At 45.7% G+C, this 12500-nt stretch overlaps 1 protein-coding gene across 10 annotated transcripts in view; it reads right to left on the bottom strand.

Moving 5' to 3' along the window:
* robo1 (roundabout, axon guidance receptor, homolog 1 (Drosophila)) overlaps positions 1-12500 on the bottom strand; it is a 263507-nt gene that overhangs the window by 43484 nt on the left and 207523 nt on the right. For 9 of the 10 annotated variants that reach the window (XM_054794923.1, XM_054794932.1, XM_054794931.1 and 6 more), the window contains 4 exons: positions 8760-8917; positions 2718-2838; positions 1102-1240; positions 898-1025 (listed from right to left, as the gene is read on the bottom strand). In XM_054794923.1, the coding sequence (XP_054650898.1) occupies positions 898-1025; positions 1102-1240; positions 2718-2838; positions 8760-8917 (546 nt within the window). The remainder of the gene's footprint in view (positions 1-897; positions 1026-1101; positions 1241-2717; positions 2839-8759; positions 8918-12500) is intronic. The other variant, XM_054794930.1, reaches the window with a different exon arrangement.

Here is a 12500-nt window from a genome sequence, read left to right on the forward strand (position 1 = left end):
CCAATAGGACGAGTGGATGTATTGATGGCGCATTGGCAGCTGTGGCTAATCTTACTCCCCGAACCAATCTAAAGACCGCTGTCGGGTGTCGAAAATGAAGGAATAATTGCAAAAGGGCAGCCATGTGAGGATGACGCGCCTGGCACAAAATTGCCTTGTCTGGTTATACCTCAGCACCGCTGACGGCTGGAAGTGACATTAATATGGCTGACCTCACCGCGGAAATCTCCTCACCGCCCCACCGCAAGTCCCAATTCCCAAACCCGTTCTGCATCGGTGGCGATGCTGCCGCCGCGGACCGACTGGTGCACGCCGTCCCCGTCCCCCTGCCTCCATCGCTCTCAAGCGACTCCCAACATTCCCATTAGTTTGCGGTTAAATGGCCCCCTGTGTTCCCCTGAATCTCAAGGGGGGGGCTTGCCCCCAGGTTGGCCTGAATGGGCTCTTTCTGAATGTGCACGCTCTGTGACCGGCTGCTTTATTTTCAAAGCGTGTTAATAAGACGTCCAATGGGGAGGGCCACCAGAGACACGCAGATGTTTACAAACAGCATTTTGCGGCTTAAGATCGCCGACTAGGCTGCTGAGATGCCACGATGAGATCGATTGTGGAGTCAGGCTGCCATTCACAAACTTTTATAGTTTTTGTGGATTCTGCAGGTTCTTCTGATTAGAAATCAATTGCCTAATTGAGAGGGGATTGCGGGACGTGATGAGCGTGTGGTACTAAAGCTGCGGGCTCGTGGCCTGCTTCCATTGCTCCAAAACCAAACAGCACAATAACCTTCAATTGAAATCCATGGAAGCCTCTTTTACACAGAGGTCCAGCCAAACAGCATTAAAACCGGAGCAGAAGATGCAGCAATAAACCATGCAGGACCAGTGGGTGTTGTCTTACCGTGGACGGTGAGGCTGGCCGCCGCCTCCGCCTTGCCCACCATGTTCTCCGCCACGCAGGTGTAAGAACCGACGTCCGCCGAGGTCAAACGGCGGATCTTCAGCGTGTGATCCTCCCGGATCTCATATCTTTGAGGGGTATTGAGATATGTTGGTCGGAGACGGGAAAGGGGATCATTGCCGATTACCCTTTCATGATTCGTACCGTCCTTTGGGCAGATCTCCGTCGTCTTTCCGCCACCGCACCGTCGGAACCGGGTCGCCGCGAGCCTCACATCTGAACTCAACGCTCTGGTCCACCAACACCACCTGGCTACCGGGCCGACGCACAAAGCTGGGACGCTCTTTGTTGACCCAAACGGCACACATGTCAAACAAACACATATTTGTTATTGAAGCCACAGTGTGCTGCTTTTATTTGCTCGTAAATGGAGTGGCTACACTGTAAGCCTCTGGTGTGGGGAGACGTGCTTCGCTGAAACGTTCTTACAGCTTTTGTTGTCTGGAATGAAAACAATAAATTCTAAAAAGGCCAAATCTTGTTGCAAGCACCACTTGACAGTTATAGGAAGAAGAAATGAAGACAGAAGACCGCACACGCCAAATATAGAAAGCTGTCTTTGTCCTCTTGTTTACCAGCTGCGACTCTCTCAGACTAAATTCTCCTCTAAGGAGTGGAAAACCGATAAAGTCCCGAGTCAGGATGTGCTCATGTTGGAGGGTCTGTGGGTCACTGGGGGTGAAAGAGGGTGCAGCTGGTGAGGACTGCTGGTGTCAGCATGGGATTCATAGTTTAAAGTGTGCGATTGGAGGTCATCTCACAGTCTGTCTGATAAAGGTCACTGACACCATTTAACTCCCTGGGAGATAGACAATGAAAGCCACAAAATCTGGAGCAATACTGTGAAAAGGAACTGGATGTACGTTGGAGTAGTTAGAAGCAGCAGTAGAGAAGTACCATCCACTGAAAACACCTCAACACACAACCATTATTGTCCAAATAGCTGCTCACACAAGGGAGTGCCAAGATAATTACGTCTTATCTATAGTCAAGCATTGTTGTGTTAGCGTGTTGGTCTAGGGCTGCATGAGTGCTGTTGACGCTAGAAGCTGCGGTCCCTTCAAGGAAACAGGAACTCCAACATGTACTGTCACATTCTGAAGCAGAGCATGATGCCCTTGTCTAAGTAGCTGGAAACACAGGAGAGTAGCAAAAACATCGTGTCGTGCCTACAGGCAAGCATGGTGGTGGTGCTGTCACGACCTGAGGCTGCATGAGAGCTGCTGGCACTGGAAGCTGCGGTTCATTGAAGGAGACATTCTGAAGCAGAGCATGATCCCCTTGTCTAAGCAGCTGGGAACACAAGTGAAGGGGAAGATAATTGTGCCTTGCCTACAGTCCAGCATTGTGGTGGAAGTGTCCTGGCCTGGGGTTACATGAGTGCTGCCGCCACTGGCAAGAAGGGAAACCTGAACTCCCACATGCACTGTGACATTGTGAAGCAGGGCATGAGCCCCTCCCTTGGGAAATGGCAGTTTGCCAACATGATAACAAGCCCAAACACACCGGCAGCACTCATGCAGCCCCGCGCCGTGACTCTACCTATTCTCATGCTTGACTGTAAGCAACAAACAATTATCTTGACACTCACTTGTGTTGCCAACTATTGACACAACGACTGTGTGTTGACTCATTTCTATACTGCTACACAAGCTGTACACTGACTACTCTACAGCACATCCACGTTTCATTTCTAGGATATTGTCCCTTGAGAAGATATAGTAGATATAGTAGAAAGTAGATCCAAACATGCAAATTACCCAGCACTGTAAGTTCGGCTATTTCGCTCTCCCGTTCACCGACCATGTTTGTTCCGACGCAGACGTACTTCCCAGCGTCGCTCTTCCTCGCGTTAGTGATCATCAGCTTCCCTCCACGTATCTGAGGAAGAAAAGCAGGATAGGATGAAATGATTTAGGTGACATGCTTGCGGCTAATGCATAGAAAAGCTCTTCATGATCTCACAAAGGTCGTTGTAACGTTGCGCTAGAACGCGTCCATGAACACAAGTCGTTCCTGAAAGGCTCCATTCATTGCTCGGAGTCTGGATGGAGTTCTCCCCCTCTCAGCTTCCACTTCAAGTCTAAATCACTATCAGTCAGCCTGTTTCCCCTCAAGGTAAGCTGAGCCAAAAAACACTTTCACAATCCAACACAACCGCGGCCCCCCCCCGAGGGAGCACCTGAGGCTCTGCAGCACCGCAAGCACTTTTCCAGCTGCCTCAAAGGCTACTAGGTCCATTACTGCACAGCGAAATTTCAAGAATTCACAAGCTTTCTCTGACTTTCTTTTTGCAGCAGCGAGTGAACACTCAGAGAGCACATAAAGAGCGCGCACGCCCAGTGGTGAGTGCGGGCTTGTCCAGGTGAATGTCATGGCTGTTTTCCCAGGGCTTTGATTACAGACCAGAGGAGCCGCTTTGTTTTCATCCAGACAGGACAAGAGAGCCCCCTCGGTCCCCCGTCGGTTCTCCTCTCGGCGGACAACCACACCAGTCAGCGCCGAGGTAGGACAATACCTTGGCGCACCAGTGGTCTCTGTATCCCGATGGGGCCTAAACTTTAAAATGCAGGATCGCCACCTGCAGACAGGTAACTGATACCATCATTAGGGAGCCACCAATGGAGAACTTGACACACGATATTAACAAAACCACCACTAGAATGACCCGAAGTAGACCGCAGACATACTGTACACTACAACACCACTCAGATTCATGCATTTCTCACTAAACTAAGAAACGCTTGAGTCATCTTTAATCAGACCTTGTTAGAGGTACTTTTTATGTGATTTAGATAGAAAGGTACTGTTTGAATGCCTGGAATTCAACCGAAATTTTCGTCAAGACCATTGGAACGTGCACATTTCTAAGGCAGTCGCCCCAACCACACCTACAACATGCCAACAGCATCAATAAGTCTGCAATAATAATAAACAAGAAGCCTGTCATCTGTGGGTGCACGTTTTAATGTTTCGATGTCTTATTGTTGTACAGGGGTACATAAACACTTATTTTTTATAGATTTTCATTGCATGGTATACTGATTGAGTCCTGTGGGGGAATTTCAGACAAAACTGGCTTTGTCCAGAATTTGAAAGTGGGACTATTCACACCCACAGTGAGAATCATCCCACTAGACCAACAAGCCATATTTTAGATGTATTAGCAGGCCACCGCCCTGTTGAATATTCATGGCGAAACAGAACAGGAGTCTGCAGGATGTGAAGAGGAACTGGAAGCTCGCTTTATGTGGGGGCACCCCGTGGCGCTGGAAGGGTTTGAAGTATCCTTGTGTTACTGTTTGTTTGAGCAAAGGCTTAACAGCTAAAACACTGTGACACCCACAAAGGCCCCCGAGGTCAGGCCATGTAGACCGTATAGCGGTCAGTCAAGGGGGGCTTTGACATGAGGATCCACTTAAAGCGCAGTCCACTCCATCCACACTCTTGCTGTGGCAGTTCTGCAGCATCACAGGGCATACTTGGCGTGCCAGAGCAGCAGGGACTCTCTTTTTTCCCCCCCGCACGTGCACCCCTCCCTGTGCAACACAAGCTGACCATTATGCCTACATTGTGGGGAGATGGCTCCATCCCGTTTTTGTTTTTTTTCCTCTGCTGCCATTTGGCAATGCTGATAATGCGCCAGCCTCCATTCAGCATGCACCCTCTTTGTGTCCACACAGTGCTTCATTCTCCAGGTTGATGATTAGCTACAACCATTGCACAAAAGCAGGAACAAAGTGCTGCATTTTGGGGATTTAGCAAGCAGCTCTGAGCAGATAATGCTCAGAGTTTTTCAATAATGGCAGTTTTATTATTTTGTGCTAACATTTTCCCTGGAAGACCACCACTTTGGGGCAAAAGTGAGCCAGCTGCAGCATCACGGACCTCCCTCACTTTTATGGCCCAGTGGGAAACTGTTCACCACATGAATACACGCTAAATGTTACAAGCGTGTCATTAGTGATTACGCACAATTCACTAAAATACACAAACCCCAGCCGAGGATGGAAAATACACATGGTTGGGGGCTTTACCGTTGCCGTGGCAACAGCATGTTCCGGCATGTCGCACGCAACATTGCAGCCAGGATGAGGGGGCCCTTTGATGAGCTCAGCTGCTGGAGACATTACAAATAATCCCACTTCAGCACCTCCTAACAAACTGTTGTAAACATACATGCTGTCCACTGTGTCCAACACAAAAAGCGCCAACATGGACGTCCTCGCTTGCATCTACGGCCACGCTCGATTGGACTTAGATGTCCCAAGAGGACGGCGAACGCCACTTTAAAAACACTCCTTCACGGGTGCTCGCTTTTCAAGGATTTCTACGAGGTGCTTTTAAATCCACAGGCCGGCCCGACTGCGAGTCCTTTCACCTGTGCCACCGTGCCGGCTGAGCTTCCTCGAAGGGTTTCAGCCATCCAAGCACAAACAGGCAGAGGCGGCAACAAGGGCACCATGCGGAGGCATTAGAGACGGATGCACACTGCAGCATACATGAAAGTCCAAATGAAAGACTACACAGTGCAGTTACACAGCAACACTGGGTGCAAACCGTAATATTTGATTTTATAGTGTTAGGGACCGTGAAAAGGAGCAGCCTTCTGGTATTAGTTACATCCCACTTCTGACACCAAATTTTAAAAGGAATCAATAAAATATTCTGATTGTGATACTATTTCTAACAAAGCACATCATTATATCAGAAAGAAGATTCGTACTCTGGGAAAGGAAATTCAACTTAAACTACAAATGCTTGGTTGTAGACGACTTCAATGTATTCAAGAATGTATTTGGGAGTTTCTGCATGCGTACCAAAACCCAAGTTCACAAAGGAAGAATTTGGGAGGAGCTGCTCCACCCTGGGGGCGTCTGCGTGTATTGCAGTTTCATCAACCCTTAAACATCATTCAAAATGAAAGAAGGAAACCGTTAAACAATTTCTTTCCAGGAAAAGGAACATCATTTTGTTTTAGATGGAAATAAATTGAAAACAAAGTGCATTGTATTAAGAAAACCACAATGTATTCCACCAAGCATTCGTTAGGGAAAATTACATAAATTGCTAAATGACCTTTTCTTTAACTCACAAAACAAAACTAAAAAGCCACAAATAAAGAAGCTGATTCGATTGTTGGCACAGATATGGTTATAACATCTTCACATGCAAACATGCTCCAAATGAAACTGTGCCCTGTTTCAACAATACAAAAAAAACAATAATCCCTCGTTTATTGCGGTTAATTGGTTCCAAATCTGACCAAAGCAAGTGAATTTCCCGCCAAGTAGGATTTCTTATTTATAAATGGAATACTTTCGTAGTTAGAGCATAGAAAGCCTGTTTACGACATTCTAAATATGGTTTTTAACGTTATTAGAGCCCGCTAGACATGAAATAACACCCCTATAGTACTACTCGTATTATCCACCATAGTAAACATAACAAGAAATTAAGCCAATTAAGACGTAATGTATCCTCACACATCTTGTGTGTTGCTGTAAATGTGTTCTGCTGTTACAAGAGCTTTGTTTGGGGGGGGGACAGAAAGTGACGTCGGTTTTAGCTCCGAGTGGGTTATGGCCGCAACAGTAGCCCATGTTAGGGATTATTGTGCCTATGTGAAATAATTCAAACCTGCAATAAAAGCCATTGAGCTATTGTTCCAGAGATCAAGTCTGGTGCTTGTGTGTCTCACCAAACATTACAGTAATATTACTGACACCTAGTGACCAGTGTTGAATACTACATATCATCACAACACCTTTGAATGCCACTTTTAAATGCCTTATATTTGTATTTGAGTTCATTTTGCCATTTTATGCTTGAAAATGCGTAATTGAAGCAAAAAATATGTAACATTTCCTTAAATATGCATATTTTTGGACTGATAATAGGCCGTATACAACCACGATAACAGCAATGATTTATGAATGTTAAAAAAAAAAAAACGTGAGCGTGAAGCTGCAAAATTCGATGTGAAAAGTGTGGAGAGATGACTTTTTCAGCCTGCGAGCTACTTTTAAAATGACCAAGTTCCAAAGATCTAACTCCTACTATATATATAGAACATATATATAGTTACTATATTTATTTTTTAAAAAGTACATATATGTACGTTATACATGTATATCAAGTTACAAGTCAAAATGTTCTACCGCTTTCTATAAAACATATTACATATATAAAATCTAAGTGGTAAACTTAGTATTGTAATATATATTACATCATATATATATATATTAAGATATATATAATATTGTAAATATGAATGTTTAGTATTTCACACTTTCAGAGTTTGCAGGTCATCAAAGTAGTTGACATCATAATTCTACTCAATATGGCAATAAAAGCCATTGCACATCATTCCTCAAGAGTTACGTACATAACCTGAGTACTGGTAATATGTCAGTCAAAACAGCTACGTAACGTTCATGTGCTGCGTCCAGCTAGCATTTGCTATCAAACATTACTCATACACGAACTGAATGAACGAACGATGATGCAAATGATCCGGAATCGGAATTCTGAAGATGAAAGTTGCATCTCCGTGTGTAGCTGGAAACGCCGCAGGGGAGCAAGAGCGAATCAGTAGGGGAGCTTCATGTCAGCTGACTGATGTCACATGACATCTACAAAGTACCCAAACTACCTTGGCGATCTACCGGTAGCTCGCAATCGACGTACCGGGCACCCCTGCTGGAATCGGGTATTCGTGTGTGCATACTGTACGTACAATATGATCGCACAAAGCAAAAAATAAGCTAACCACATAACCACAACAGCGGAGTGCGTCGTAGCACTGAGGTTTCATGCTTATCAGCGACTGCTGCCGACTGAGGACAGCTATGATTTGTTTCTCTTTAAAGCAGATTATGCGCTTGCTCCTTTCAATTATGCCGCTCAGAGGCCAGAGACCGACAGGCTCTGCCAGCGCGGCGTTGAGGGAAAACAAAAGGAGAGAGCGCTTGTGTGCTTTATGGTGTGACTCGTGATCAAGACCTCGTGTGACCTGTGCACAGCAATCCTTCTTCTCGTCTAACAACAAATCGCTTACTCGGCCTATAATAAGGACGTAATCAGCACTACACCAATGAAGAAGAGTATCATCATGGTATTTTTAATTTTACATTATGCAAGCACTCTGGAAAGTGCCAACCATAGTTTTAAAAAGTTTCCTCAAAGGAGAATTGTCTCCTGCTTGGACCGCCCTCACGACTATAAACAGAATATTTTACACCAGCATCGTGTTATTACCACTTTGAATTACCACATAAGCAAAAATGACATCGCATCCCTGCTGCCAAGACATTAGAAATGCAGCCAGACAAACTATAAAAATACGATCCAGACCCATAACTTTGTTCTCAGTAGCCGCTGAGACTTATTTTCTTGTAAACCAGAAGGTTTGCGTGACTCTCCGAGACGGACGGTTCTTAAACAACGTACATTGCTGACTGACAGCAACGTGCTAACTGTGCTGTTAGCACTGCTGAGTGCACCTTCCTGCCTCCTCATCAGAGTATTTTCAAGCTGATTTCATCAGCCAATCAATGCACTGCTGCTGACTAATGGAGTGAGGCGGATTCTACGCCCCGGTCATTAGGGTTTTAAGCAGCCGCTTTGGATTGGCTGGGAGGAATGAGCAAATCCATTTTTCAACAAACAACTCAAGTGGCGATAATGGCTTGCCACACATCACTGGTCCATTTGATTCCTTTCTCTCATCATCCTGACATGAGAAAAGCATCAATGTGTTGGGAGAAACGTCACCTTAAAGGTTCAGCCAATCTACTCACTGTGATTCTCTCATCTCGATCGTCGATGTTTATTCCGTCCTTCTTCCAAGAGATGGTGGGTTCAGGGTGGCCGCGCGGGGGTTGACACTCCAGGACCGCCGGCTCTCCGGCTGCCACGATGACGTCGGCGGGGTTCTGTCGGAAGTCGTCACGTAGAACTGCAGAAAGATAAAAAAAGAAGTGAATTAAGGAAACGGTGAAGAGCAGGCGTGTAACAATACATTCATTCCTACGAAGATGTTTTGGTACAGTACAGAGGACTACCGAGTTCCCACATGGAGCACATTAAGTGAGGGACGGGAAGTGTTGGTCTACACATCACAATAGCAACAGTTGGATTAATTGCATTAATTGCAATCATTGTAACGTGCCCCACTTGGGCCTTCTTGAGGTGCTAACTATAAAGTCATGCCATCCGCATCCAAGTAGTCCTCTGAATTTGGTACCAAATGATCCCAGTCTTTGTCTGAGGTTGGTCAGTGTCCAAGTATCGTGTCCATAAAAGAAGACAGGGAGGATCAGGACTTGGACTTCATGGAAATGGATGGAAATATCAGGAAGGACATTGCTACCATGCTAAAGAAAGCAGATGTGAAGGGTCCTAAAGATGCTACAGCAATGCAATTTCAAGATTCCATTCACTGCAAGCGAAACATTCCAGAACTCCTCATTCCTTACTTTTATTTGCTGTGCTACTGATTGCATGCCAGCCTTGATATGCCAGATATGAACACATGACTCCAATCCAAGCAGACTCATACCTCTGCTTGGCTGCAGGCCTTTGCATGAGCTTTTGCTCCTCAACCGCTACACACAAAAGGAGGAAAACATGCCCCCTACTGTGTTGCCTGTGCTGTTATTTTTCTGACAAATACACCACCTGGTGCACTGTAATTAAACCCCAAAGTTTGACCCCTGTAAGGTTCTCACGTCGCTCAAACATCCACTGTAAATTTAGGGCGTTTATTCAAATCACCACAATATTTGGTACACACCTTCAGCGGACTCGTAAGCACACACGTGTGGAATTTCAGCAAGATTGGTTGAAAAACATGGCTGTCACATGTTTGTCCATGAGACATTGACCATTTGAGTTTGGGGGGCTCTCCCTTAGAGATAAGGTGGGAAGCGCTGTCATCCGCGAGAAACTCGAAGTAGAACCGCTGCTCCTCTGCATTGACAGGAGCCAGATGGGGTGGCTCTGGCATCTGGTCAGGATGCCTCCCGGACGCCTCCCTGGGTGGTGTTCAGGGCACGGCCGACGGGTTGGAGGCCTCGGGAAAGACCCAGGTCACGTTGGAGAGACTGTGTCTCTCAACTGGCCTGGGAACCCCAAATGTCTCTGAAACAATTAGGACAGTCCATCTCATCCATATCATGAGCAATTGGATCAGTGCATAGAGTACGTCCGGTGTAGGCAGGCCCAACTAAACAGGTTTGCCATGGGGGGAGGTGGGAGAAGTAATAAAAAGACAAACAACAGCTTGCCAGGACTCATTTTCCCAGCTCGGGAGCATAAAAACATGAAGGGCCACACATGCAGCACTGCGCTAGGTCGCATGTGTACCTGAAGTGTGCGCATGGGCAAATAATCAGGATTATTTGCGGCTGCTTTGGGGGCTAAAATGAACTTTAGCTTGGTTGTCTCACGCTCCGACTTCACCTCGACGCCAGATGAAAGTCAGCCTCGCTGCAGGACTCCCTCACTTAGACACAGCCAACAAATTCCTGACTAAACTTAAGTGGTCCTCCTCTAAGTCACAGAGCTGCTTCATAACCCCCCCCCCACACATACTATGACGTATGGAGCCTCAACAAAAGCTCAGGGATTCACGGGATTGTTTGCTTCTTTGATGCAGCAGTGTGATGCGACTTAAGCGTGCAGCTGTGGGATGAAGGCTTGCTGAGGTAATTAGCCTCGTTAAAAGCAGATGCAGTCATCCAGGAATGCAGATGTTTAAAGTAAACATCCGCTCGACGAGAGCTCCTGTCTCTGCGTCAGGAAGGTCGCCGTGTTCTCAAGGGCGCTACTGTAAAGGTAGCGTATGTCTGCACAACGCTGTGCTTGTTAGAGCTATCACTCTGATCGCTGCTTGTTTCCACAACAACTATACAAGTCATGCACGTGAAACTTTGTGCAGGGGTGGGACATGTGTTCATGTGTTTCATGCAAATCAAGGCCAACATGGAACTATTCCCTTGCCCCGGAATGCAAATGGTTGGTCCAAATCCTTGCCTTTTAGATCACATACGTACAAAACAAAACTGTTCACGTTTGTGAGATCATTTATTTCTTTAGTATTTTTGGTAAACTTTTAACAGCTAAAATTATGCACAAAGCAAACAATAACCTGCTACCCAAAACCGTGAAAGAGTTCTTCTCAACAAGATTAGGGACAAATGAAACCTAAAACACAACACTACAAACCTTCTGCATTTCTGGACGTGGACTCAGGTTGTGGAACGGATGGAGTAAGGAACTGAAACAATGCACTAAAACCAGCGATTTCAAGAAAGAGTACAAGCAGTTGATGTTTCCAAAATACAAAGAATAAGACATGTGAACGCCGCACGGTGGTCTAGTGGTTAGCACGTTGGCCAACACAGTAACAGCTTGGAGATCGGGAAGACCTGGGTTCGATTCTCCCCTGGGGCATTTCTGTGTGGAGTTTGCATGTTCTCCCCGTGTGCGCGTGGGTTTTCTCCGGGTACTCCGGCTTCCTCCCACATTCCAAAAACATGCATGTTAGCTTCATTGGCGACTCTAAATTGTCCATAGGTATGAATGTGAGTGTGAATGGTTGTTTGTCTATATGTGCCCTGCCATTGGCTGGCGATCAGTCCAGGGTGTACCCCGCCTGTCGCCCGAAGTCAGCTGGGATAGGCTCCAGCATGCCTCCGCGACCCTAATGAGGAAAAAAAGCGGTATAGAAAATGGATGGATGGAAGACATGTGAACCACTCTGTGCATACAAGGCTATGTCCAACCACTCTTACACCCACTACTACCTCTTCATTTCAGCTGAGTACATTGTCTGAACTCGCTCATTATCAAATTAGGTTTCTGTCAACTATTTGATCAGTTATTATCAAGTTATTATCATAAAGTCTGCAGTTTCCTTACAGTAAGCTCAAATAAACCTTGAATGTCATTTCACTACATGGTTACATTGACTTATCACTTCCCTAGGGATTTACAAAAGGCTAAAAGTACATTTGGAATACAGGAGGTGAACAGATGCACTGTAACTGAAGTGAAACAGACGAGGAGGAGGATTAAATAAGCTTTGCTTCTTCCTACTCCTCTTTGGACATGCGGAACTGTGAACTGTGTAACTTGTGTGCGTGTTCAAGGTGAATTCAACCACTACCACGACCATTTGAATTAGTGCTGTTTCATTCACAGATGAAACCATTCCAACTCAGGTGGGAAAGGTCAAGTCCAATCCAAATCTAGACCATGACGCTAACCTAATCATTGAATTCAAACAATCTAGTGCTCTCTTCCTGATTCAGGATGAAATCATGGTGTTTGCCGGCTAACTAACAAGCAAAACAACATTGCTCAATTTTTGTCACTTTTGCTGAATAACCTTGATTATTTTTGCGCATGAAACCACCCTAGAGGCAAACAAAAGGTGACCAGTTCATCCAATGTCTTATTCTCCACAAAGCTAACAAATAAATCAACTGTGCTCCACAATTGTTTCTTTTGCTAGAATAACGTAAATTGTCTTTTCT

The sequence above is a fragment of the Dunckerocampus dactyliophorus genome, chromosome 12 (assembly GCF_027744805.1).
Source record: "Dunckerocampus dactyliophorus isolate RoL2022-P2 chromosome 12, RoL_Ddac_1.1, whole genome shotgun sequence".
Taxonomy (NCBI): Eukaryota; Metazoa; Chordata; class Actinopteri; order Syngnathiformes; family Syngnathidae; genus Dunckerocampus; species Dunckerocampus dactyliophorus.